This window comes from Camarhynchus parvulus, chromosome 1 (genome assembly GCF_901933205.1).
Source record: "Camarhynchus parvulus chromosome 1, STF_HiC, whole genome shotgun sequence".
Lineage (NCBI taxonomy): Eukaryota > Metazoa > Chordata > Aves > Passeriformes > Thraupidae > Camarhynchus > Camarhynchus parvulus.
In genome coordinates this window covers 63,541,409-63,568,425 of record NC_044571.1, presented here as the reverse complement: position 1 = coordinate 63,568,425, position 27,017 = coordinate 63,541,409, and the positions used below count along the sequence as shown (strand labels likewise).

The 27,017-nt window shown below is 38.2% G+C and overlaps 2 protein-coding genes across 3 annotated transcripts in view; one reads left to right on the top strand and one right to left on the bottom strand.

Moving 5' to 3' along the window:
* The window catches only part of INTS6 (integrator complex subunit 6), a 38,339-nt gene extending 30,200 nt beyond the window's left edge, over positions 1 to 8,139 (top strand). The window contains exons 13-19 of one of the 2 annotated variants that reach the window (XM_030969388.1): positions 1,147 to 1,362; positions 1,471 to 1,597; positions 2,806 to 2,948; positions 3,519 to 3,753; positions 4,483 to 4,854; positions 5,297 to 5,390; positions 7,513 to 8,095. In XM_030969388.1, coding sequence (XP_030825248.1) covers positions 1,147 to 1,362; positions 1,471 to 1,597; positions 2,806 to 2,948; positions 3,519 to 3,753; positions 4,483 to 4,854; positions 5,297 to 5,390; positions 7,513 to 7,606 — 1,281 coding nt within the window. In that variant the 3' untranslated portion in view covers positions 7,607 to 8,095. Of the gene's footprint in view, positions 1 to 1,146; positions 1,363 to 1,470; positions 1,598 to 2,805; positions 2,949 to 3,518; positions 3,754 to 4,482; positions 4,855 to 5,296; positions 5,391 to 7,512 lie in introns of both variants that reach the window. The other variant, XM_030969456.1, reaches the window with a different exon arrangement.
* Positions 8,140 to 11,645: 3,506 nt separating this feature from the next.
* Positions 11,646 to 26,659, bottom strand: SERPINE3 (serpin family E member 3). The gene is made up of 8 exons (XM_030947061.1): positions 26,534 to 26,659; positions 25,408 to 25,702; positions 22,513 to 22,740; positions 21,658 to 21,855; positions 17,045 to 17,243; positions 15,904 to 16,004; positions 13,752 to 13,838; positions 11,646 to 11,779 (listed from the first exon to the last, which is right to left on the bottom strand). The coding sequence occupies exons 1-8, from the start codon at positions 26,657 to 26,659 to the stop codon at positions 11,646 to 11,648; spliced, it is 1,368 nt and encodes a 455-aa protein (XP_030802921.1).
* Between the last annotated feature and the right edge of the window lie 358 nt (positions 26,660 to 27,017).

Here is a 27,017-nt window from a genome sequence, read left to right as displayed (position 1 = left end):
ACTGACATAACAGTATATCTAATAATGATACAGATGTAGAAATGTCAAGTTATTGTTTGTAATTGCTGACCGTGTTCAGAAGAGTGCCCAAATCTTTGACTAGACTCCTGCACCAGCTAAAGCATTTCTGCCCTGCTACCTCCACTTTTGAACTGTGCATGTTAAGCTTTGTGTTCAAGATAAAAAAAGTAAACTTGAAACCTCAAGGAACAGTAGTGCCAAGTACTTGTAACTTAGGTAAAGAGTTTTTATGGACCAACTTTTTCTTAAAACATAAGTGATTATTTGAGAAAACAAGTGTCTTAAAGTCTAGAGCATATCCTGTTAAATCATAGTCATATTGCTCACTAATCTGTGAACTGAGGTCTCAGCTCTTGGGCTCCTCTAAGATGTAATGGCATGCACTGCAAATTGTACTTAAAGCTTTTGTAGCTTCTGATGGGCCCTGCCAGTAAAGACTCAGTATTCTCAGTACATACTCAAATTTTTGAGTAGTCTATAAATTTATGTGAAATTGCAAAACCAAAATTGGCAGTTGTGTTACCAAATTCCTTTTGGCTTCTTTCACTGTATTCTGTCAAAAAGCTGGCATTTATGAATGCATTTAATTTTGGTACAAATCTAACATAATATTGGGGGCTAGGTCTGTCTGGTCACCCAGTTGGTTATTTTCATATATTTGACATTTTTTAATGTTGTGACTATTTATATTGAGCTTTTAAAAAGTTGATACAATTGGGTGACTGATTGCAACTATAGTTGTGGGAAAATCAGTCTTGTGAGAGTTTTGACTGTTCTCTACAGGAACAGCTGAACATCATATGAGTACAGATAGATCTGCAGAGAATTACTAGTCAAATGATGTCATTTTATGAAAATAAAAGCATTGCATGCATATTGGTGCTTAGATACCGTAATGGGCAGCAGAGGAGAAATATGCAGAAAACTGTTCACTATATTTAAAACTGTAGTAGGCATTAAGTAGTTGTGTATTAAGCACTCCTTAAGCACTCAGCCTGGTTATGGTCGTCATAGTGTGTTAGCACATTGTTGAATCTTGTAGGTAGGAATTTAAAATGAATAAGTCTGACTAATCCTTTTAAGAGCATATTGTCAATTTTATTTATTTATTTATTTCAAATTAAGGCCAAAATAGAGTCCGATAGAGTCATTGGCTCTGTAGGCAAAAAGGTAGCGCAAGAGACTGGAATTAAGGTCAGAAGCAGATCACACAACCTGTCTATGGCACATAGGAACGATTTTCAACATCTGCTACAGGGGATTACTGGGGAAATTCCTCATAGACCTCTAGACCTCAATATGAAGGAGTATGCTGGGTTCCAAATAGCTTTGCTGAATAAGGTAAGCACCACTGTGTGTAATGTTGTTATTTTCAATATACTTCCATTGAAATGCTAGATATTGTTTCTTACATGGCATTAATTGGAATTTCATTTACTGGAACCATAGGATTTGAAACCTCAGACATTTAGAAATGCTTATGACATACCCAGAAGAAATCTTTTGGATCAGTTAACACGAATGAGATCTAATTTATTGAAGAGTACTTGCAAGTTCCTCAAAGGACAAGATGAAGGTTAGATAACAGTTTATATTTTGTCTGTCTGTGATGTGATTATTGCTAAAAAACAGTGTAACAAATAATGTAGTTCTTTAAAACTTGATGGATGTCTGCTCTTGGCATTAAACTGCATGGATTTTTTATATGCTTTTTCCTTACCTTATTGGAAGAAAAAATGGTGAAGGCAGAAGATTGCTGATTCACTGCTTTATTCTTAAGACCATATGAGGAGACTTGGGCTTTGACAGAAGGTCCTTTGTTCACTGTTTTTCCTAACTTTCATGGATGTATCTGATAAAATCAGAGGGCAGTTCTGAACGTTATGATCTCTCTCAGTAGAAGTGGATTGTGAGCAGTGGAAAAGTAAGCTAGCTCACTGGGTGCTGCCGCTGTGAGTGTTTTTGCCTGTTGAGCCAAGAGCAAATGGTTCAGTAGTCGCTAATTTATTTGTTTACCTTTTTTCTTCTGTCTTCTGCCACTGCTTTGTAACATTTAACTGAAGATGTAGAAATAAGTAGAGTGAGAAGGGCAATGCAAGTGAAAGCTTGTGCTGCCGCTACTTAGGTCAGATTAACATCTGTACATTTCACATTACATTATCACTTTATCAGTGTAGTTGTTCTTCAGGGAGGAGGATTAACTCACGTTAGGATTTTTTTTGTGTGTTTTTTTCCGGACCAAGGCTTGGCAAATAAAACTAGAACAAGTTTAAAATCAGCTCCTATGGTTTTTTTAAGAATTTGGTGATTTATGGTGATCAAAAGTCACACTTGCTCTGGGAAAATGCTGGTCTTGACAATTAAGTTTTGGGTTGTGAAAATTGGACAAAGTTATGTCAAAGCTGTGTGCAGCATGACATTCCTACTTCGCTTTAATATATCTTCTGTTTGTAGTAATGTTTTATTTCTAATTTGTTCCTAGTCTGTTTTGCCATCCATTCCTCTGTTGTAAAGTTGGGACACATTGGAAAACTAACATCTGTGCATGACACCTTTGGCTTATTTGTTGTCAAAATGATAAATCCCCAAGACATGTACTGATTCCTTTCAGCAAGTCTCCTAAGTGTTATAAATACCAGTTAGGCAAGAAAAATGGTGAGCTTTGTACAGATGTTTTGTTAATGCATTTGATAAGTCTGAACACTGGAGATATGAAATGGATATAGACTAAATTCTCATAATGTGAGCAGTACTGTGTATTAATTAACTCCTCTGTTACGATAGATCAAGTTCACAGTGTACCTATAGCACAAATGGGAAACTACCAGGAGTATCTAAAACAAATACCTTCTCCACTCCGAGAACTTGATCCTGATCAGCCACGAAGGCTTCATACATTTGGCAATCCATTCAAATTGGACAAAAAGGTGACTTTTCTGTAAAGCTTTTTAAAAAATGTGCTGTTGTGTGTCTGCTACTGCCTGCATTGTTCTTTGAGTAGTCGATTGGAGAAACCCTTTCAAATACTTGTAAAAGAAATGGCTGCAAACTGTCTCAGCTGTTCTTCTATCAGTAGTATTTTATGGAGGACAGCCTTTATTGGAAAACCGGTATTATGTGTCTAAATTGTATTATAACTGAAATATTTGTCTAGAATTTGAGAGTCTTGGCTGTCCCTTTTATCCAAATCTCTTAGAATTGACCAAACTGCTAGTAAAATTTAGAGCTCTTGTGTTAAATATGTGAGTCTCTTTACAATTACTGAAAAGGCAGTTTGGTGGCCCATACCCTTACCTTACTTGGCAGAGTGTTGGTTAAGGGCCTTAAGCACATTTATCTGGTCTTGGTTGACAATTTGGAATTCCAAACATAATGGCATGTTGTATGTAACTCTTGCACATGCTAAACATTCTCATAATATCAGAGCATTAATTGTACCTTATGTTACGTGGTTTTGGTGTGAAGCTTAAGAATTCTTCCCGTTAAAATAATTTCAGGGAATGATGATAGATGAAGCAGATGAATTCGTATCAGGACCTCAAAATAAACATAAAAGACCGGGAGAACCAAATATGCAAGGGATTCCAAAAAGGCGACGTTGTATGTCCCCCCTGCTCAGAGGGCGACCACCAACTCTTCCAGTTGTCAATAACCACATTGGAGGAAAAGGGCCCCCAACACCAATTGCACAAGCACAGCCTGACCTTATTAAACCCATTGCTATTCACAAAAGTAAGTGAATCTTCAAAATCTTTAAAGTTTTTTTAATTTATCTGAAAAAACTTTGTGTAAAAAAACCTGCTGGTTAATTTGTGAAATACGGCAATTTTATCCCTCCCTCTTGAAAATAAAGTACTTTAGTGTGTGTCTGGGTTTAATTACAGAGTTCGTATAGTCCTTTGGATGGAAGTCTTCCATATAAATTCTAAGTATAAACAATGTATTTCTTCTTTCCTGAGGAGACAGTGTAGACAATGAGAAGAGTTTTCTTCCTTTGCCTGGAAATTTAGATACTCTAGAAGTATCACAGCATGAAGTTAGTTTGAATTTGCTCTCGAGCAGTGAAATCACTTCCTGGGTGTAAAGCTGAGGGGCTGTATAACTCTCTTATTCACTGGTTAGTACTAAAATAAATTTGGTTGGTTTGATTTAAAGGGGGAAAGACGCCATGTCATAAAACACTCATTACAGGTGGTTTTTCTTTTGTTGGTAGTCCACATAGTAATTTCCTTTTTCATACAAATAATATACCTGTGATTTTTTTTTTAACATCATTCATTGCCAGGAGATAGTGACAGGCTCAGTGTTATAATCCACAAACAAGTTTTCTTATGCCTGGCATGTACAGTGGACTCTATGAGCTAGGGCATAGTTTTAAGAGTCTAATGCTGATCTGATTCATTGACTTGTATGAAATTATAAGGAATTTGAACCTAGCAAATGTAATTTTTGTTTTTTCAGCATCAGAAACAAATAATGAAGTTGGAGTTGATGATGTCATTGAGAATCACAATACAGACCCCCTTTCATCAGATGTTTTCCCAAATGCTGTGGATTCAGAGTTTTCACTGTCCTCTTCACCATTCAATTCATTGGATCGACCAACAGCTCATACAGAGGATGTAGGCCATGAACATTTAGGGAATAATTTGAATGTTGATGGGTTTTTGGAGAATCACGAGGAATCAGGTAGTAAAGAGCAAAGTCCAGAAGAGAACTTGACAATGTCTTCACCTAGCAAAGGGAAAAAACCGGTGCACTGCAGGAGTTCCAGAGAGATTAATATAGAGCTAAGAGCACAAATTATGAAAGAGATCCGAAAACCGGGAAGGAGTAAGTATACTGAATTTCTTTCAGATAATTGGCATGAGAGTTAAACAAAGAATTCATGTTAGATCACTATTTTAGAAGTGTACTGGACCATGAGACTGAAACAAAATTAAATTTAAAGCTGAAAAGATTTGTTTTAAAACCTCTGCTAAAAACTTACTGTAGGAGTGATTAAAACATTGCTATACCTGTGTTCATGAAAGTCATGTTTTTTATATCAATACTAGAATTAACTTGATAGGTGTTGGTAATATCATATGGTGCAATATCATGTATTTTTTAATATTTATTCTCATTAAACAAGATGTTCTTGCTACAGTTAATAGGAGATACAGCTTAAAAGTTTACAAACATTGAATCTTGCATTTCACTCAAATCTATTACAACAGATGTCTGTGTAGGCATCTTTTAAATAACTGGTGTTTCTGTTCTCTTGACATTTAAGAATATGAAAGAATCTTCTTTTTGCTGAAGCATGTGCAAGGAAGCTTACAAACCCGACTGATATTTTTACAGAATGTTATAAAAGAAGCTTCAAGGTAGGTAACAGGATTGTATTATTCTTACAAAACTGTACCATGTTGTGCCATGTATAATTGCCAGACAATCATGCAATTGTTTGAAACAATGCTTTGCACTGCAAGTAAATAATTCCCATGAAAGAGCAGAAATGCATAAGCTTCTTGAGGTGTTGTTTGTAAAAGCTTACCTTTTTCCCTTGGATTTTGGCTTAAAGATGTTGGCAACTGTAACTGCCAAATCCCTGTAAATGTAGATGGAAAATGGTATAGAAAGAGAAGGTAACTTTAAAAAAATAATTCCAATTAAAGTTCAGGTGAGTGTACTGCTAATTTGAAAATGTAATGGAGCTGCCAGTTACTTGGAATTAGGCTTTCAGAAATAGCATCAGCTCAAAATCTTGTCCTAAAAATAGTTTTTAAATTCAGGTATGCTCATAAAGATATGTCTCTACTCTTCAGCATACTTCATTCAGAGATAGCGTAGTCCTGTCTGAGACTTTGGAAAAGGAGGTGGCTTTTCTCTGAAGAAGAGTGACTTGATAAGGATTTAAACCCTGTGTTTTTCATCCAGGTAGAAACTGTTCCTTACAGTATCTTTAGACTATCCATACTTAGCCTTCTATATGCTTACTGAGAGGAAGAGAGGAGAAATGTATTAGAACCAGTAGTGCTTGAGTTGCAGGGAATGACTAATTCCAGGATCTTACAGGGATTGTAAATATAACCCAAACTTTGAGGTTTATTTTGGAAACCTCAGAGAATAGCAGCTTCTTATTCTCTAATCTGTTTTGTAGTAGTCATCCTGTGGCATTAAGCAAATTTCATGATTAAAAACAAAATAATTTTAGGAGAAAACCATGCCTCTCAAGGTATACTGGATGTTGGACATTCCTACAGATCCTCTAGCCTTCTATTGCCAGCTTGGTGAGGCGTATAAATTTATGTAGAACGTGCTCTTCCTATAGCAACCATTGCTGTATTGTGCTTTTGTTTGATTGTTACATTGCCTGTCAGAGTTGTTCTGTATGTTGCAAATTATACATTCTTCCTCACTGTTACAGCACACTATAATAATACTGTTGCACTTGGAGTTTGTGGCAGCCCTTAGCGGGGTTGGAATTTTTGTGCTGTAAAATTAGGCTTTTAAGATCACCTGTAGCTCTCATTTCTCTTGCAGTTTCTTTATTCCAGGTATCTTTAGTTGATAATTCTACAAAATTTGGCAGTGGCTGAGTGTTGCTCTTGGAGGCATCAGGGATTGTGGGGAGGTTTGTGATCTGGAAATTAGTGCAGGTACCATGTCTCTATGAGCCAAGGGCATGGACCAGGATGCCTGACTGGAACTAGAGGCTTCTGCTGGGGTTTAGTGAAGTCACAGGACTGAACTTAGCATATAGTTCAAAATATTTTCATTGCTGCTTGTGTTTGAACACACATATGGCTCCCAAAGCATTGGTCAGGAGTGGCTTCTCAGAAGTGCAGAAATGTTGCAAGGGGGAGGGGTTAGCGGAAACAGCTAGGAGTTGTACTTCCTGAGGTAGGGGTGTAAGCAGAGGTGACAGAATGGCCTACTGATCAAATTTATGCAACTGATGTAGAACAGAGGTGCAGAGACTCCAGAGGTGTGGAGTTTGGATGTCTGTATTTTCCTTTAATTTCTTAAAGTTGTGTTGTTTGTCAGGAAATCTGCTTTTGCACTGTATAATGGCTGTTGCTCCACCAGTACCAGCTTTGTTAACTTGGGTGCATCATGAAGGCATGCAAATAATCCCTCAAAGCTGTTGGCCAGCTTTAGGATTCTAGTTTTTTGATATATATTTTATTTCCGTGCTTCAGAACTTCACTTCTGGAAGCAACAAACTCTTAACTGTCTTTTTCCTGGATTTCTGAGAGCTGAGTGATGTTCAGCTATAATAAACTCTCATAAATGTAGTTTTTTATTCAGCAAATGGAAAAGCAAGTTAGTGGTTTACCAGAATGTTAGGAGACAGTGTATGTATACAAATGAGGTATGTGTATACTTCATCATGCACGGCTCCTGAAGTAATAACTGAAGTTTCCAGAGTTCAGTTGAAGTTTTGTCAATGATGTTTCATGTATTATTTTGTGCATCCATTGTAATGCTTTCTTTTAAATCCAGGTTTAAGAAACGAATGCTGATAGAACAGCTTGAGAGTTTTCTGGAAGAAATCCATCGCAGATCCAATCAGGTCAACCATATCAAGAGCAACTAAGAAACTGCACATGAGAGAGCCACAGCAGGGCACTGCTGTTCCTACTTGCATTCATTTTTGACATGCACTCTTATCTCAAGTTCCTATACCTGAAAGAATGAGAAGCTGCTCAATAAAATGATGAGAAATATCAATCATCCTTTTTTTTCTTCACTTCTGTTATTTTTGTAATGTGAAAAATACTACAAAACCGTTTTTATTTAACTAAATTGAGAACTTCTTGCTCATCATGGACATGTGTCACTTTCCCTCAGGTTCTATTTTTCTCAATCTAACCTTCAAAACTATCACCTCTTAAGGTTGAACTTTGCCAAAAAGTTGCTTTGTAATTTTCAAAAAAAAAAAAAAAAGCACATACATGAAACAAGGTAATGTTTTGTATATACAGTTATTTTGGATATATTATTGTAAGTTGTATAAATGTATTTTGAAAAATATTTAAGAAAAGCACTTTTGTTATTCCATCAATAAAATCTCTATTTTAATCTTTGTGTAAGTTTGATTACAGTTTCTATTGAAATTATTTGTTTTCCCTTCCCTTTCCAGAGCTTCTGTGTTCTGGTATCAGTATTAAAGAAGGAAGAGTGGGTTTGTATCACTGGATATTCTGCTCTTAATCAGAATGAGTGAAAGAGAGTTAATGCTGAATTGCAGCTACAGTAGGATATCTTGTGTATTTTGCACTCTTGGTGGCCAGCATAACAAAGTGATGCTTTGTACGCACATGTGTAGCCATGACAAACCCTCAGGTTTTATTGAGGGATACAGTGCAGTAAAGCAGGGGTCAGTAGCCCTTGAGGAAGGGTGCGCAGAGGTTTTCTGTGTCAGAAGATTTTAGGGGTTTACAAGTATGGGAACAGCCGCAGGGTGCTGCTGCCTGGACACAAATTATCATTGATTGCTTTACTGGCCACATCTTTCAGCTCTGCTGGATGCTCTGGGTTATCTACAAGGCTTTGTTTGATTCAGTGGGAGGTGAATAAAACAGTCCTCTCTGATGCTTTTCTTGGGAGTCAGTGGTTTGCTGTCTCCACCCAAAATCTTTATGGGCCTGGGTTTCTGATGCTTATGCCACTGTTGCTGAACACTTGCCATATGCCAGCTTTTGTCAGGATGCTGAAAACCATCCCTCATTTTTCATGATGCCAGTAGTCACATTCAGTGTTCTTCTGGAATGTCTGTTCTATATTGTGTAAAATTCAAAGGCAGTAGAGGTAGTGCTGCTGCCTCTTTTGGCAGTATTTGTTTGGTCACTGAGTATTTCTGCTTCTTTCCTGCTCTATCTGGAGCAGGTTGCCCTGGCACGTGGTAGAATCACCATCCCTGGAAGTGTTCAAAAAGTGTATAGGTGTGGTGTTTAGGGACTTGGTTTAGTGGCGGACTTAGCAGTGTTGAGTTAATGGTTGGACTCTATAATCTAAGAAGTATTTTCAACCATAATGGTTCCTTGATTCTGTGTCAGTTTTGAAAATGCCTTTCAACTTGGTTTTCTTTTCACAGCATTTTGCTGCTTGCTTGTTACCTTCTATATCAGCTGGGTTATATATATCAGCTATATCAGTCTATATCAGCTGAGGTCAGACTGAATTTCAGTTTTATTCTTAAGCTTTGGACTTCGGGACAGGGAAATGAAATTGTGCTTGAAAAATAACACCACAAAGCTTTCTTGTGGGTTGTTTTCATTCAAATCACCTACATACTCAGCAACAGTCAAGCTGACTTTAGCCATGATAAAGTGGAAGAGAAGGTGTTGGTTCATATTGTTAAACATTTAGGAGGCTGAACCTGTTCCATTTTTTTGCAAATGTTTATTTGGACACTGTCTTTGCTGTAGTTGTGGTGCTGATGATCCTAGACAGCTGTAAGTTTCAACAGTGTCTACAATGTAATAGGGTAGTGGAGATTCTTGGCAAAGTGATATGCTTCAAACTGTGTTTTAATAAATACATACAATGTAGCCTTTAATTTCATTGGAGGAATCCTCATCACAGGAGGAGCAGAAGTCAGTATATGCATTTAGTGCTCATGATGAAGGATTTGTAACTCTTCCTATAAAAAGTACTGAACCTGTAAATGAAAACAATATTAACATTATTTCAGTTTGGGGCCACATTTTCTAGGTGCTGTACAGTTTAAATACATAAGTTAGGCATGGAGCTAGCAGATCATAGAATTGTTCACTGATGGAAAAACTGACTGCAATTGCATGCTTGTCTTAAAATAATCTAAACATTTCTGTATTAAAAACACCTTTCCAAATAATTGGTAGCCTAAACCAGGAACCTGCCGAAATCTGAAACTTACACTGAGCAAAACAGAACCTAAGTTCATTGCTTTGTGTCCATATTTTAGTTACAGAAGAGAATGAAATGACTGCTTCAGATTGACTGGATTTGTTTGGTTATTTGTAATGTTACCTTGCCTGTCCTTCAAAGGGAATGTGCTTAAACCTGAAATTCAGATTAAAAAACGCTAACATTTTTCAATTATTTTGAGCAGAACTATGCTATTTTAAGTATTGGAAACATATTTCTACTATTACTAGAAAATTGATGCAATGAATACTTTTGGTCTACATAAAGATTCATTAAGAACTTTATGGGCATAGAAGTTTTAAGCACTTTTAGACAGGTGGATGAAAAATAGACCTTGTTTACCTGTTCAAGTTTTCCATACCTCAAAAACTTGAATCATTAAGTCTGAGCAAATGAAATGACTGAATGTTTTCACTTCTTGCATTAAAAAGCTTGAATTACAGAAATTATTTTTGATTTTGAGTTGTTTGGAAGGTATGTAGTTCATGCTTCACATAAAAATCCTGTTTTAAAATCAGATTTCCTTCCTCTTTATATAATTTATATATATGTTGTAAACTGACCGTTTTATTCACCAAAGTAAGTTTGTTCTTGATCCTGAAGAGTCTGTGGCTCATGTTTCACAGGTGAGCTTATTAATGCCTTTTTATTTTAAAATTCTGTATTTGCCAAGTAAAATACTTTTTATTCATTGACTGGCAATGATTGCCAAAGCATATATAAAACAAAATTCCAACCAAGGCAGTAATTTTCTCCTTGTGTGCTTGCACTGTGGTCAAAATCCATGATATGGGTTTTTAAAACAAAATGTTACATACATAGCTATTCACTGACTTAAGAGAACAATGTTTGTTGCTTGGAAGCAGACAAGGGAAATTATTTCTGCCTTTGTGCTAGGCCCCAATGTTTTACTGAACCCTGTAAATGTCTGTATGTTCTTTGAAGGTCTAAATGGCTGTGACCCCAGTTATGAGAGAAATGTGGTTTTTTGAACGATTTGTAGGAAAATACTTCAGGTGCAAAATTACTGCATTGTTCAGAATGATAAGAGTTGTTGGATATTGGCCTGATGCTTCAGAGTAGCAAATACCTGCTAAATGGTGAATAATGCAGTTCTTTATTATTGCCAACAAGCTAAAGGGTGTTTTATTCTGGCAGGAGTAACTTAATGTGATTGGATATCTGAAATGAGATTTATAATCTGCTACTGAAGCTAAAGGAGCACTGTGATGCTGCACTCTAAGGCATGCTCTGCAGTTCTGTTTGGGGTTTTGGGTGGTGTTTGTTTGGTGGCTAGGGGAGGTTATTTGCAAGAAAAGAGTTAACAGTTGCAAAGAAACATTTTTTGGCAGAAGTCTGTTTGCTATCAGTATGGGCATGGATAGGTTTCCTTTATAGGGAAAGATTTCTATTTTAACTACTTCAGATGTTAATTCAGCTGGTCCAGCCCGTTTGTAACTTGAATTGCTCTGTAGAGATCAGTTTCTGATGCTGGAATGTTCAGCATCTGTGAGATCTCTCTAGTGCCTATAATTTTGATGGAAATTTTTCGAGCATATACTGCATGTCCAAAGAAGAGGCTAGTCTGGCTTCCTAGACTTCTTTGACTATTATACATTTTTTTAAGGAAATGAAAATCTATGGTTTAAAACCCCAGACCCCACTGTTTCTGTGGTTGTTTGAAGTTTCCTGGACTGAGGAATGGCGTGCTATTTGTATTGATTTCAGTGCCACCTGCGTGGGATTCTGCTCCTGGACGGCAGAGCATGCATACCTGTATTAGCTTGTCTCAGGAAAAATATGAAAGGTCGATCTGCTTTGAAAATAGGTGTTCGAGATCTTTTCAGTAAGACCATTGCTGTAATGCAACAAAGAAAACATCAGTAAAATACATCCTTTTTTAGTTCCATCTTCCATACAGTACCCTCAAGCTCTGGTTAGTACCTTGACTTTTGAGTTGCTCCTCTGCTTTAAGACTAAAACAACAATTTTATCCAACAGTGAGATCAGTCTGGCAAAATTAACAAGTCAGGAGTTGTGAGACTACATGCCAGTGATTCGTGCATATTTCAGTGCTGAAGGGTGTCTGCCTGGCACTGGATCTCAAAGGTAATTTTTGTTGTCATCACATTCCTAACTCTGCTGAAGTCATACCTATTGTCTCACCTGTTAGCCAGTTCCTAGCTATGCTGTTCTGGTGAAAAAGATAAGCAAGGCATGAATGTAGTTCCTTATCCAATTGGGAGACAAGCAGCAGAGAAATACCTACGTCATCCTGGAATTTCTCTTATCAGAACTCTCAACAATATCTCAAGTATCCTCAACTCAATTTATGACTGTCTTTCCTTTCTGTTGTGGGTTAATTATTCAATTAAATAAAGATTTTTAAAAAATTATGATGGCTGAGCTATTATTAAAATACATCTTGTTTAAATAAATTATTCCTTTTAGCTATATAATATTAAGAATACAATGTCAAAAACCCCATCACTAAACCCACCAGATCTGGATTATTTTTGAACAGTTAAAACAATGGAATTAATTTGAAAATTCAAGTAAGACAATAAAACTAGTTTGAGAAGGCACTATTTTGGTGCTTGTAAAAAAACAAAATGCCTAGCGTCAAGTCATCATGTGACTAGATCCAAAACTTTTTAAGTAAACAATAAATGTAATTGCAGTTTTTAAAATCTGCTTGTCAGCTTGGTCTAACTGGAGTTAAGGGATGTTTTGGCATTGGTTTCAAGGGGATAAAGGTATTTTCCTCTTAGTCTGGTATGTAATTGAAGTCACCTAAAATCTTTACTTTTGTATGGGCCTTACCACAAAGTTATTAAAAATATTACTGCTCTGATAGAGATTAAAACTCTTACAAAACTTAACCTTTCTGCAGAGCTGTACAGTTTTAACTTAGTTATGCCAGATGTGCTCTGCACACCCCTGTATGTACATGTGTGCCTTATTCAGGGTTGTTTCTAGAGGAATACTGAATACATCGATTCAGGTGTGCTCAGGTTCCTTTTTGGCATTGCAGCTGTGGGATGTTGGAGTGAGGGATGTGCAACAGGTTGGGCACCACAGTGACATGCACTGCCATGCTCTCTACATGCCTCTTGAATTCCTTCCTGGGAGCAAGGAGGAGAAGTGGTAGTGCCCTGGTGTCCAGCCAAGGATGCACAGCACTTGTGATATGGAGCACATTTATCCTTGGTACAGCCCAGGGAAGCAGGAAGGTGACATGTGGTTAATGGTGAATGAGTCATGTACTGACTGGGTAGTCCATAGCTGGGACTTTGCTCTGAGTCTCCCACTCACCCAGTCCCATCTGCTCACGTGGAAGTGATCTGTTAGCAGGGCTACTGCGCATGAAGGTCACACTTCAAAGTGTGTAAGGATCAAGTTTGTCTGCATAAAACTTGCCCATCATTACCACTAAAGCTATCAAAGAGATAATCCTCAAATCACATAACAGTTCAGGAGCTATAGATAAAATATTACTAACCCTTTTTCATTTTTTGTTAGACAATCTGAGCAAATAGATATTTAACCAGCAGAAAAATAAGTGATATATTTTCTCAAACTGAATTTTCCCCGGACTGGCAAAGTTGATTTTTTCATTTGAGCCATTACACCTTAGTCGGACATCAAAAATTAAAGTTTCTTATGAACAATTACAAAGGTAAAATGGAAGTGTGTTAAACACAAAAGTTTGTTAGGCATACATGTAAAATCTACCATGCTTGTTTGCTTTGTTTTAAATAAAAGACTAGTAGTTGGTTTTACAGTGGAAAGCTCCAGAAGTGAGAAGTTTGTCTGAATATTTGGTTTACCTGTAGCTCCTGATGCCTTTGTACCATCTTCTGTTACTTCAATCTCTGCTTTGTGAATAGCTTCTGAAATATAGAGACTATCTTGCTCTGCAAAACCCCCAAAATTAATAAGTTATTTTCTGTATTACAAACATTTTTTAAAAATAATCAGAATGCTTTTGCCTTTACTGTCATGCAGAATCTTAGGATCACATAACTGTTATGTACTTCAGCCTTTGACTGTTCTCCCACTATATGGACAACAGTGGATTGAATGCTGAATGGAGTTACTAGTTTGAGAGGTCTCCACTTTGTGGTGGAAGGCAAGGTTACTTAGTGAAAATAGAAACTTTTAACAGAGTGAGGGCAATGAAATAACTGAAGAACCCTCGGAAGGGAAAATGTAGAAAAAATATTCTTCAGGAAGATATAATAGAACTGTGACATAAAAATGAATATTGGAAAAGAATTAATTTCAGAAAAACACTGAAGAGAGTGTTACAAGTCTGCTTTTCTCCAGCTGCCTGCAAAAGCAGAAAGCAGGAAAGGTTGAGGAGTTTTTTCTTTCTTGTCTGAATTCAAGGATCAAGTCCAACATGTAGGTCAAATCAAATAAATGCTAAAAGAGAATTTTATCTATTTCTGTCTTAATTTGGTCTAGTCAGAAAAACTGGGAGGGAATCAAGCAGGACAAAACTAGGGAGAGGAAGAATTTTAAAAAGTAGATAAATCTTACACATTGTTGAGGGGAAAAAAATACAAGCTTTCAAGTCCAAAAAAACTATTTCAGGTCTGAAATGAAGTAACACATTTGTTTGCTAAATGTGATCTGAGACTAAATATTTTGAAGCTTATCCTTCTGCTTCATACAGAAGAGGAAATGAAAACTTACCTGTGAAAACTTACCTATTTTTTTTTTCCTCAACTGTCTATTGGTTAAGTAAAAGCTACATTTTCCTTGTGAACTCTGCCTTATATAACTCTCAGACAACATAGAACCCTACTGCTATGACACAGTGGTGTAAGACTAGAACTAAAAAGGGTCTCAACATATCCTTTGTTCCATAACCCTGCCAGGGCAGGATCAAATACTTCTACAAGCCTTATCCTGTATGCCAAAAGCCAAAGGGAAGCTACTAAATTATATTGTTTATGGAATTCATTTCCCCAAAGTGTTTATCTTATTTAAATAGATATTAACTTTATAAAATACATCCTTGTGTAATTTATCAGTATATTAATATTTGTTTGCAATAAGCAAAGCAGCAGTGAGCAGTAACAAATTATTTTAATGTTCATCTCTGTGCAGTCTGAGATCTGTTTTGCAATGGAACATTGCTATGTTCAATTTTCAGAGCAGCATAAAAAACGCCATGAGAAATGTGCCTTCTGAGGTTCATCCCAGGAAAGCAACTTTTCTGTAAAAGCAGGTTTGTCTGAGTTGGAGCAATTTCATTTATTCACTCACATGCACAAGAATGTGAGCTGCTTGCTGGGCAGCTACCACTCCCAAGTCTTTTCTGTGAGCAGAAATTACTTAAGTTGAAATATTTTGTTGCCGGAAGGAGTCAAAAAGAATAAATAATGTGGATTCTTTATTTTTCATTTAACATTAAATGGGGACAAATTTTCCAAGGAGCAGAAGGATTTCAGTGTTCCAAACCCAAGAATTTAATCATAACAACAGTATTTTAGTTATGCTTAGGGAAAGTATAACTTTGTATCCTGATTACTGGATTAGCAAGACAATATATCCTGGGCATAAACCAGTATTGTTTGCAGTGTCAGGAGTTGGAATATACACTTGTTAGACCAGCATCCCTCACTGTTAAATAACTATTTGAAAACACAAACAAGAATGCAAGTTTTACTAAAGCGTCCTAAATTTCTGAATAAATAACCATTTTCCCAGGCCTACACTGTCTTGAGAGTTTAATCATATAGACAAGAAAAAAGTAAGTTCAAGACGAAAACCAAATCTGTCCTTTTCAGGTTTCTCTTTCCTACAAAACAGCTCAAAATACAATTGCAGTTGAGTGTGAATTGTGCTTTGGAGTCTCACAGATAAAGAAGTACAATCAATTCAGGAGACTCAGGTCTAACAAATCACTCAAATGTAAGATTCTACAACTATTGGGTCAAGGATCATTTTGTATTCAGTCAAGCCTCTTACCTGAAATGCCTTTAAAATTAGCAGTGATGGGATCAAATGCATCTCTAATTCCCAAGGCAGAAAGAACCGTCTTTAGGTCAAAAAGGCTTTGAATACTGAACCTGAAATTAATATGATAGACTTTATTTAAATTTGTAGAGTTTTGTAGAATTAAAAGGCATTAACAGATACAATTTATTTCAAACCTTTGATTTCATCCATCTCTTCCTGTATGAGCCCAGTGCATTGTCTGATTGTGTATTTGCAGAAAAGTAGCTCACCTTCACCTGAAGCCATTAACAGAAGGAATCCCTCTGTTGCAATCAGATTGCTACTAAGTCTTCTTGACATGTGAATTCTGCATTTTCACGAAGTGTTCTCTTTCTAATATTATTTTTGGCTATAGCAAATGGCCCTTGGAAATGTTTCCCAAAAATTAGCTTGAAGAAAACAAATATTAATGTACACACTGGTTTTCAGTGCTCTGTTAATGTGAATGAATATGTTGTAGGACGTGTAATGAAGCCCTTCCATACTAACCCATACAATGGATACAGCCTCATAAAGCCTTCTGTGCCTAATTCCTCCTGCTATGCAATTTCACTGGAGTAGATGATAGAAAATACCTCCAGCATAGGTGTTTGCTAAAACAACAGCTGACTAAAGTGGAACATGGATGAGTGAAACCTGCTTTGTGCATGGCAAGATGGTTATGGCTGCTGGAGGGGAGCCAAGCTCTTTGTCCCATGCCTTTTTACTACTCTGGCAAGTTTAAGAAAGACAAAATAGTGTGTCTTTAGGAGGCTATATGTTTGTTCTTCCTTAAACAAAGAGAAAAATGAGTGTGGGAAAGGTCTAGTAACATTTCTGTGGTTTAGATCATTAAAGGATTTATACCTCAAACAAATTTTAAATAAAAGCTGTAGGATCAACTGAAATGCTTAGGTTTTTTAAAACAGTACAGAGTGTGACCAGAAAGTCTTGTCATTCCTGGCTCACCTCTTTGTGGTTTAAGAAAGGGTTAGAGCATCTCTGATCATGTGATGAATAATGAAACCAAAAGCATGTAATTTGATTTTGCTCACACACTGCTTGTGTCAGCACTGGTCACATGGAATTCCGACAGTTAAAGTAGTGAATCCATTGTGCTAACATTGCTTACCTAGGCAGAAAAATGTCCATCTTTGTTCTCTTCAAGCTGCTGGCCCAGAGGGTTATGGTTTTGGCAGAAAGGTGAGACTCAATCTGGGACAAAGGTGTTCTTTTGTGGCTGGGAAGCACTAGGAACATGCTGAGTTTCTCTCCCAGGTAGGGTAACTCGACCACGCTGAAAGCCTCCAGAGCTGCAGTCTGGAACTGGCCTGTGGGTGGGCAAAGAGAGATCTTATTTCATCATTCAAGTGGGAAGAAAACCCTGAGCCCATAACCCATGCTGTGGTCAGCAGGCAGTTCAGAGCAGCTGTGGTGGGATGTAGGGAGTGGTCTCCAGCTCTTGGGCTCCTGTAGGCAGCTCAGGCTGCTGTGAACTCATCCTGAGTGTATCAGAGACACAGATATCTTGGCAGAGCAGTGCCAATGCCACTGATAGCACCTGAAGAACCACCTCAACAGAGCATTTTTATAGAAAAAATTCTTTTATAAAAAAGAAATGTTTTATTTCTTTTCCATATAACAGCTGTCCTCCTTGCTCAGTTTGGGGACAAAAAACCCAAGACTACCAAGGCAATGACAGCGACTATAATGACTCTTCCCACAATGTATGTTCTTTGAATAAACTTACAATTTGATCATATTTTTCACTAAAATTTTACTACAACAGATAGGAATTACAAAAAGAAAATGCAGAGTGTCTAAGCTGATTAATTGAGGCCTACTTTGGCTCATGTTTCCATCTTTACTACTTTTAAAAATCAAATTTAATCTTATTTCAATAAAAAATAGTTCTATTAAACAAGAGCTAGTATATGCTTATTTAAGCATTAACTATTTTTATTTAAGCACCAAATTTATAATTTTTTAAAATCTAGGCACAGAGACTTATCACAGTCAGATGAAGGTCATAAAAAGTAGTCTCAAAAGTAAAAGAGAGAGAAAAGCTGGAGAGCTTCCAAACTTGCAATTAGTTTTACAGCGATTTGTAACAGCCATTTAAATGTACCATTTTCATCCCATACTAAAAAGAAACCAAATTTATCCAGGCATTTCTAATGGATTCTGTTATACAATAGAACAGATTTTGCTGTCCAAATTTTGCTTCCTTATTTTTTCATCTGAGAATCCAGTAAGTAGCATTTCAGGAACACTCAGCAATAGTTAGCAGGCCAGGAGTTGAGTACAACTTAAGTACAAGGCACAAGTGAAAGTCTTACTGCCTTTACTGCAGGCCATCCAAAATATTGAATCTACACCTCCTTCACTCAGCTGTAGCAGTTGTATCTTCAAGGGTAGATGCTCACACTATTTGAGTCAGTGGTTGTAAATAACTGTGTATAGATAGCTCATGTCCATAATACCTAAATATTTGTCAATAAATACATAGCTATAGGGTGTCTCAAATATTTTGTGTACAGTGTTTGTTAGTTTTGCAGATATGGGCTAGATTGGATTCATTAAGTATTGACTGTTCTGCTAGATTAAATTTTAGGCTCTTAGCCCTCCTGCCTTGCAATCTGGAGAGAGAATTGCTCTGTTAAAACAAACTCCCAGCATGTGGATCATTGCTGGGTAAAGATGTTCTGGTTTCTAATGGCCAGGCAAGGAAGATTTATATTTGCAGTGCATTGGGCATGAGTGGTATAATTTGTTGGCATGCTGATATTTTGAAGTCAGCACATTCTGCACAAAAGTTATACAGTCCTTATTTATTAATTAGAAAGAAAATCAAAGACTTTAGATCATTGAGTCAGAACATTTAGTGTTTGTTGCTTGAAGTAATTTTGAGCATCCCATAAGGATTACACATATGCTAAATTAGAATTCAAACGTCGTTAACAAATTGCTTGGAAAAATGAATATGTAAAATAGTTGTGGTGTTTAAGAAGTGTATGTGAACAGTAATGTTGACATTTTCTTAGAGCAGTCTTACTTGTCCCCAGGCTGGTTTGTTCTGCATGGCAGTGTTAAAAGGATAAACAATGTTGTAAATGCTGCAATTGATAGCAGGCCACAGCTTATCTTTCTCACTCTGTGTTTTGGATCCTGGTGGTACAGAGCTGCTATCATTTAAGAATGAAGGACAGTCATCTCAGTCCTCTCTTTAGTTGTACCGAGCCAGTCTTTTGCATTAATTTTAAACTGATTTGTTAGAAATGTTACTGGATTTTTTAGTGACAAAGATTGAATTGGCCCAATCAAATCTGACAACCAGCAAATTTTAAATGATCCCTTCTATTTCAGCTTTGCTCAAAAGTCTTTCCAGCTGCAAAGAGCTCACACATTTCAACCCGGATGAAAGGTAATCAAAATACTTTGTCTTTCCTTTTCTGTGCAAAAATGTAGTGCTCTAGCTACCTACTTTAGGATGATAGGCTGGAGTACCTTGTGCTTTGGCAAGTGGTCAAAAGAGCACAACAAATGATTTCACACCAACTTTGCAAGGACTCTGGAGCAAATATATGGTCAGAGAATGCAGCTCAGCTGTGGAACTCCTGGTAATTGGCTTTACCTGAGATCTCTGCTTGTACAAGCAACAGCAGCATCCTGCCTTCTGTCATTTAATAATCTGGGGCCTTAATGACCACCACAGAATATGAGAAGAACTTGGATGGGGAATTGCAAATGAGTCAGCAAAGATTTTTAACAGCCTGATAATTCAGTTTTTTTCCCCATGACTAGGGAACAGGAGTACATTTGTAAGAAAAAGAAGGCAATCTGGGAAACTTTAGGTCTGTCTTTGAGAAGTTTTAGGACATTCTGGAGAAAAGAATAATCAGGTCACAGAGAGAAATAGAAAGTGAAATAAATTGCAATATGATGTAGACTGGCAAACAAAGCTATAAACTTTTATGACTTGTTAACTAATTTGATAAAAAGGCATAGATCCAGCCATCTAATTTTAGGTGAAACATTAAATATTGTTTCACTGTGCCACTATTTACAGGTAGAAATGGTGGCACTTAGAACCAGAAAGGCAAGGCAGCAAGCAGCCACTTGAAGGGGAAACTACAATGAGCAAAGGTACAAGAGGTTGAAAAGGGTCACTTTCCAAAGTATTGTCAACGCTCAAGATTTTATCAAAGACAAACAGTGAGATTGCCATGAAGGCTGGAGTGGTGGAAACAAAATGGTGGGTCAAAAACACACAAAGAATTTATATACCCCTGGATATTTCCCTCCCCCTGATTTACCTAGGAAAAAAATTCCAAAAGGAAAAAGGCCCAGGTGTGGCCAGCCTTGTGTAACCACCCTGAGCCAGTTCTGCGATACACTACATGAGGTATTTTTATCAAGAATAGAAACTGTGAAAGCATTTTATCAAGAATGTGTATGCCCTCATTGAGAGTTTTATGTATATTTCTGGTAATTTTCAAGAAAAATTAATTTAAATTGGAAAAGTTCAAAAATAGAACTAGTAGAGAATTTGGAGTATTTGGTTTTTGAATAGTTTAGAAGAGCCTGGCATCTTCATCTTAGCTATTAGGAAATTGAGAGAAAACTTGGTGGCTTGCAATTACATTTGGGAGTAAATATCAAAGCTGAGGAGAAGCTATTTAACTTAAAGGATAAATCAGTCAGGATCTTAAGAGATATAAATCTGTCTTGAAAAAAATTAAATTTGGAATTTGGACAGTTTTTACCCAAGTGCAGTTCTGAAATTTAGAGTAGGAGGGAAAAGAGCTTTTTATACTTTGAAAGAGATTGTGTAGCTAACTGGCATAATTCCTGGTGGCAGAAAATTAAGCCTGCAGCATGAGTCCTTCTGTCAGCAGCCCACATACATCAAGTCTTTGAAAGTAGCCTACACTGTATTCATATATTATACAAATAAAAGTTTGACCTATATTTATACTGGTTTAAGCCCATGCTGAGATCATCCACTGATTTGGTATACATGACATAAGAATTTATTTTCTTTTTCTAGAATTTGTCCCTCAAGATCTGCAGTTTTTCCCTGAAGACTTGGAGACAGGCTGTGACCACATCTGCAAGCCTGCAGTGCTGGTGCTCCTGGTTACACTCTGCTCCCTCTGGTGCTTACACATTCAAGGGGCAGTGATTTGGCTGAGGAGCCAGGAAATTTCTTACCCAGCAAATCAAGTTGGTAGGGGCTTGATATAATTTTAGTCTTAATTGCCCCTCTGTTGTGGGGTCAGATGTGATTCCTACTGTAGCCCCTTCCTAGCCAGCTTTATTTAACCAGCTCCATGCTGTTGTAAAGGACTTTATATATTGCAGTGTATCAGTCAGTCACCTCAGTCATCAGTCAGTCATCCCTCAGTCTCTCATCTTTCTCCTGGGACAATGTATTGGTTCCTTTTGACTATTTCCTACAGCTGACAAGTTTGTTGTGGAGTACTGGGAGCTGTTGGTCTATGAGGGATGGGACAGGGACAGTAGATATTTTAGAAACCATTTTGAATCCAGGATCCGTTTTATGATTGCCTGGAATTATGAGGAGTCAATTTGGTCACCTGGGTGGTCTTTTAATTTGATGGGACTTCTTCTGAGACACTCTCCAAGCTGGGAAAACAACACATCTTAGTGTGGTATCTGTGGAAATGAAATAAATCTGTTCCATATTGCACAGTAGATCAAATATAGATCAAGGACAGTTACCATAGTTAACTTCAGCTGTGTGGTGCATGGTAGGCACTTTCAGGGTTGAGCCCTCTGGCGTTGTAAAAGGCAACATCTGGGAATCCATAAAGGAAAACTTCTTTTGCCATGTGCTTCTGAAGTACAGGGTGCTCACTAGGGTGACCTGGCTGAGTGATGACCCAGCGCTCTCCAGTGTCATCCCATGCATATCCCCATCTGCATGGAAAAGAGAAAAGGGAGGGGGACACATGCAGTCCTACATGCCCAGGCCTAAAGGCCAGGTCCATGTGACTAAATAAAGCCAGCTGAGATCACCCTCTATCCCTAAGGCCAAGAGGCACAACTCACAAGGCACTGCTCACCCTCAACCTTCCCCTCCCCACTTACACATGCACCTCACTGGAGCTGCCTGTTGGTCCATGCTCTCCCCAGAGCTGAGATTGAGCTGGCCAGTGCTTTTACTCCCCATTTTGACTTTTTAAACTCAGAGTCTGACTGCTGAGCTTATGCCCCTGTGTATCCCCTGTACCACCATGGAAGCATTTAGGGCCATGAATATGGTCCAAGGGGAATTTAGCTGTTCCTAATTAAAACTGAGAACACTGCAAATGATTGCCTTTTTAAAAATTAAGGGAACAAGGCAAAGTGGTTAGCAGCTTGACAACACTGCTTACAGATTCAGACCTATTCTAGCTCTTCCTTCACATTACAGATGAGTGTTAACACAAGAATTAGGTTTCCTGACTTTCAGCCTTGGTTTGGGCAACATGGAACGTGGCAAAAATCTTTATGCTTGGTTAAAATCTATTTCTCCCATTACTCTTATTTTACATTTCATTCATGTGCAGCCATTCCTGTGGGTCCCTATGGTACCTGCAAGGTCAGAGGTGATCCATTGCTGTGCGTGGGTGGTGTTGGGGTCGGTGAGGTTGGTTTGGAGCAGGCTGCCATTGGCCCAGCGCATGGCACGCTCGGCAAAGTCGGGCGAGAGCTGCACGCCTGCATCCACAAGGAGGGAACATCCCAGCTGGACCACTGTGCCTTGGCTGGAGTCAGTCTCTGCTTCTTCCACCGTGTGCATGAAATCCTGCACACTTTGATCTGCCAGGCAAAAGAAAGAAATAACAATTTTGCTGAGGCTAAGGACAGCAGGGGTTGCCCCAGGGCTCTGCAGCTCTCAGGTCCAGTGCTGACACCGGTGTCCTCTGACTGTTAAAGCCCCATAACAACTGGAGCACCCTTGACTTTGTGGAGTATTCCTGTCAAGCACTGCTGCCACAGGCAGTGATGCACTGGGGGCTGGAAAGCTGTCCTCTGTGGAAATCACTCCAGTGCGGATGTGTCAAGTGGCTGATCTCATGCCAGGCTCACAGTTCTATGCAGACACAGTTCTTTACAGTTCATAAGGTAGTTATTCTTTCTTAGTCACTCTCTGAGTTCCCACCAGTGAGGTCTAGTGCCTCTGGCTATGACTGGCTGAGCTGCCAATGCCACAACACTGCTATCTCCTTCTCCTGATGTTATCTACCTATCCCAGGAAAGGCATTTCTCTGACAGCACCTCTGCTACCCTTGGCCCTTAGGTGTTGTTTGATTTCTTGAAGGATGGTGTCCCAAACTGCCCCAGGATGGCTGATGAGCCCTGGCTAAACCAAGCTGATAAGTTGTTTCATATGTTTCAAGTGACTCCTTTATTTATACAGTCCACAACAGTGGGCTTTTTTCTTTGTTTTAAGAAAACTGACATGTTCTGAGGTATAACATATTGTTCTTGTGTGTCTTGCATTAGTATGGGAGCACTTGGTGAGCTCTCTGGAAGATGTGAGAAGTCAAAGATGGTAAATTAGAAGCAGAGATGAATGTGAGGAGTGGTATCCCAAGCTTGTGACTTCATTGATGTTCTTAGCTAACCAAAGTCCCGAATTCTTACTTTGAAAACAGCTCAAAATTGCTTTGATTAAACAGCAAGGAGAGATAATTTTAAAGCATGTAATTTTGTCTGTGCTACCTAGAGATACATTCCATTATACATTGTTTTTGTTAGTACTAGAATAAAGGTGAACAAATTTTCCAAACATTGAGAGAAGTTTACAAGTGCATCTAGGAGCAGATTCTCTGTGAGCCGTGAATGACCAACAATGTTTTCAGCCTGCTAAGGTTTTAACCATATCCTTCATAATTGGTTAGGGCAGACCAACATAAACATTAATGCAAACATCTACTGGAAGAAAGGAATTTTTTCATATATGCATGCACACACAATTTGAGTTTAATCATCTTATAGGAAATTTCATCTAAGCATTTAATTTATTTATTTGATTTAGACCATTTGAGGAAGTGGTTTCCTTCCCCGTTACTGGAAATATGCTGTATACCAATAACAATAGATCCCATCCTACTTTATTTTCACATTCATGCATTAATATTGCTGAAAGCCAAACCTCATGTGGTTTATGCCACAGACAGCTAAAATGGAGATAAAATGTCTGCTTGCCATGATGTGCCACATGAGAAGAAGAGAGCATAAAAGAGCTAGCAGGTCATTAACAACATCTGCACTTCTCTGTTAAATTTTCTGTGAAGATCTGTGCTTGAATTTCACTTTGAAATGTTATTCTGTAAGGTCCTTTCATAATAACTCAGCCCCTAATGACCAGAAGTGTCAAGCAAGGTATAATCCTTGTATGCATTAATGTTGTTTAGGAATTGAACTTACAGAAATAGGAGTCCTGTAGGCAAGACTTTGTTATATCAGCTGCTCATAATTTAGATGCACTGTCTCTGTGTCAGTACATGCAGCTGTATCTGTATGGATCAGCCAGAGCCAGCTCTTACTGCTGTGCTGGGGTTGAATATCAATGCTGCCCAGAATGGTGGTGGTGGCTGAGGCTGGTTGCACCACAGGACAATGAAATTTCTGTGGGTTTTAGTCTTCATACCCTGAAGGTAAATTTTATGCTGAGAAATAGCAGTGTTATCTCTACACATAAGCATTGTATGTAAGCTGCAAATTTTGAAGATGAGGCAGTCATCTGCTTTTCATAAACATTCTGCCCATAATGTAAAATAGTTTTTGACATGTGATTTGAGATGGTAGGATAATCCAGACCTGAAATGAAAACAGCATCCTTAAATTCAGCTGACTTAATGCTGGATTTAAAGACATCTGTCTTTCCCATATCCCTTCCAAATTCCCAGTGAGTTTTGTATTTTAGCCTGCTTTCAGGGAAAGATGCAATTGCACCATTCATCTGTCAATGCATATCTCTGTCTGCCAGTCTCCTTCTGATAGCATTAATCTTTTTGGCCAGTTGTAATAGCATTAGAAATGTCTTAAATATAATTCAGCTTCTACGAGTTTCATAAAATATTTTAGTGGGATGGGAGAGAAAACCACTCTTCTCTGCCTGGCAGTTCTTTGCAGAGCACAAAAAGGAGACCAGGACAGAGTGGGCACCATGGACCTCTGGCAAGCCTGGAGTAATTCTGCTGCTCAGAGAAGTAGCTTTTCTAGATGTAGCTGTATTTTGTGTCATAAGAGAGTAAGTACTGATTCAGAAAAAATAGGAAAAATAACCTGTTTGTCAACTACTCCCTTGAGTTTCCTTTGTCCATCTGATACCTGGCTTTCAAAGACAGAGAAAACTACATCTTGCAGTGAGAGAGAAAGCAGAAGTTTAATATGATGTGTGCAATTCCTGTCACCTTTTTAAACTTGTGAATTTATTACAAAAAGTAAGACAATAAGGATTTTTTCAAAGTACATTACCATGAATGCTATATCCTAGGGCATCTTGCAGCTCTGTAAAGGTATTTCCTTGAGCTCCAAACTGCAGCAGCTCCAAAGAAACAGCCACACTTGCTGGAGAGACTACCAGATTGGTCCTGTTCTCTGCTTCAGACACCTGCTGGTAGAGGCTGATGGCAAATTCAGTCTTCAGCTCTCTCAGCTCATCATAGGAGATGCAGTTCCCCTTGGTTGTGCAGCAAGCAGACAGGATAAATGCAGAGAATAAAATGGGCAACATGAAGACGAGCTGGGAACAGTCTCCACCAGCTAATACCTGCAATTAATGACATGGATATATTTAGAAAAGCAATAGGCTGAGCTGGCAGAGGAACTTTCCATCAGTGTTGAGATATCACTTGCAATAGTAATGATTACTCTTAAAATACTTGTCCAGGTCTACTCAGTAGCTACTGTCATTTAAAAAAAAAAAAAAAAAAAAAAATTCATATGTCTGGACATGCTGATGACTCTGTTGACTAACAAGAACTGAATTCTCCAGAATGCTGTAGCATGTAAGATGGTATTCCATTACAGAGCATAGAGACACATGGTCTCTTGGTTAAAAATTAGCTACCTGCACAAATGATGGGACACGCCAGTGCAATCTCCATGCTGCTGAGCACCCAGAGCTCCTTTCTGTCCTCAGCAGAAAGGGGGTCACACCCAGCACTGCCAGAAGGAAGAGGCCACCCCTTGTGAAGTGCAGAAATCTAATTGGAGGCTCCAGGCTGGGCTTTGGATCCAAGTTTGCAAAAGGCTGGCTTCAAATTTTCCCCCCAGATATTCCTTCTGTGAAATTTATGCCAGTGAAGGACAAGGTGGTATTTGCAAAAGGCTCCAGTGCTTGCAGCACAAAATCACCACATCAGATTTTTATGGGAAATCAAGCACTGGTCAATGTTCTATTAAGAGACACTTAGATTCATATTTAAAGGAATAATGTTAAAATGAGAGAATAGCTTTTCTTACAGAATTCCACATTGGAAGATTGTATACAAGTATATTTTTAAAATTACTGCACCTTCTTTCACCTCAGGATTTCCTACAAATCTTTCTCCATGCCCTTTGCTCTAGAGAGCACCTCTAATGCTTCGTATTTACTCACAGTTAGCTCTGTTAAATTGTCTTGCCTTTCTGTGTCCTTCTGGGTGCCTGAATGGAAGCTGCCTACGAAGGTCTTGTCTCCTTCTTTAATAGGTAGTGGAGCAAAGACTAAGTCATGAGACTGCATTTAAAGGGATAGTCAGTGATCAGAGTCTCTGTCGGCGATGTCTGTACCACTCTGTCCAAATTCCTGTAGGCTACAAGCTCTGTGGAGAGCCAGGCAAAGCAGCATGCCACTGACCAGCAAATCCAAGGCAAGGAACAAAAAGGTACACATGGACATAGAGCCAGCAACTTCCTTGCAAGCCCTGCTCGAGCCTCATGAGGCTTGTGACCTGCTGGTACCGAGCAAGGCATCTCCTATCTCTCTTCCCACCCCCCTCCTTCTTTTATATGAATTCCATTGATTCCTCTGCCACAAAGGGGAAGAGAAAGGGCTCTCTGTGTACCAGGCACACAGCTAATTTTTTTACCCCCACTTTGAA

Coding starts and splice junctions, on each gene's coding strand:
- SERPINE3 (XM_030947061.1), bottom strand. CDS start 26,659: ATGCAGTCTCATGACTTAGTCTTTGCTCCACTACCTATTAAAGAAGGA. Junction 22,741..25,407: donor CCTAGGATATAGCATTCATG/GTAATGTACTTT, acceptor TTTGCCTGGCAG/ATCAAAGTGTGCAGGATTTC. Junction 11,780..13,751: donor AAAGGCATCAGGAGCTACAG/GTAAACCAAATA, acceptor GTTGCATTACAG/CAATGGTCTTACTGAAAAGA.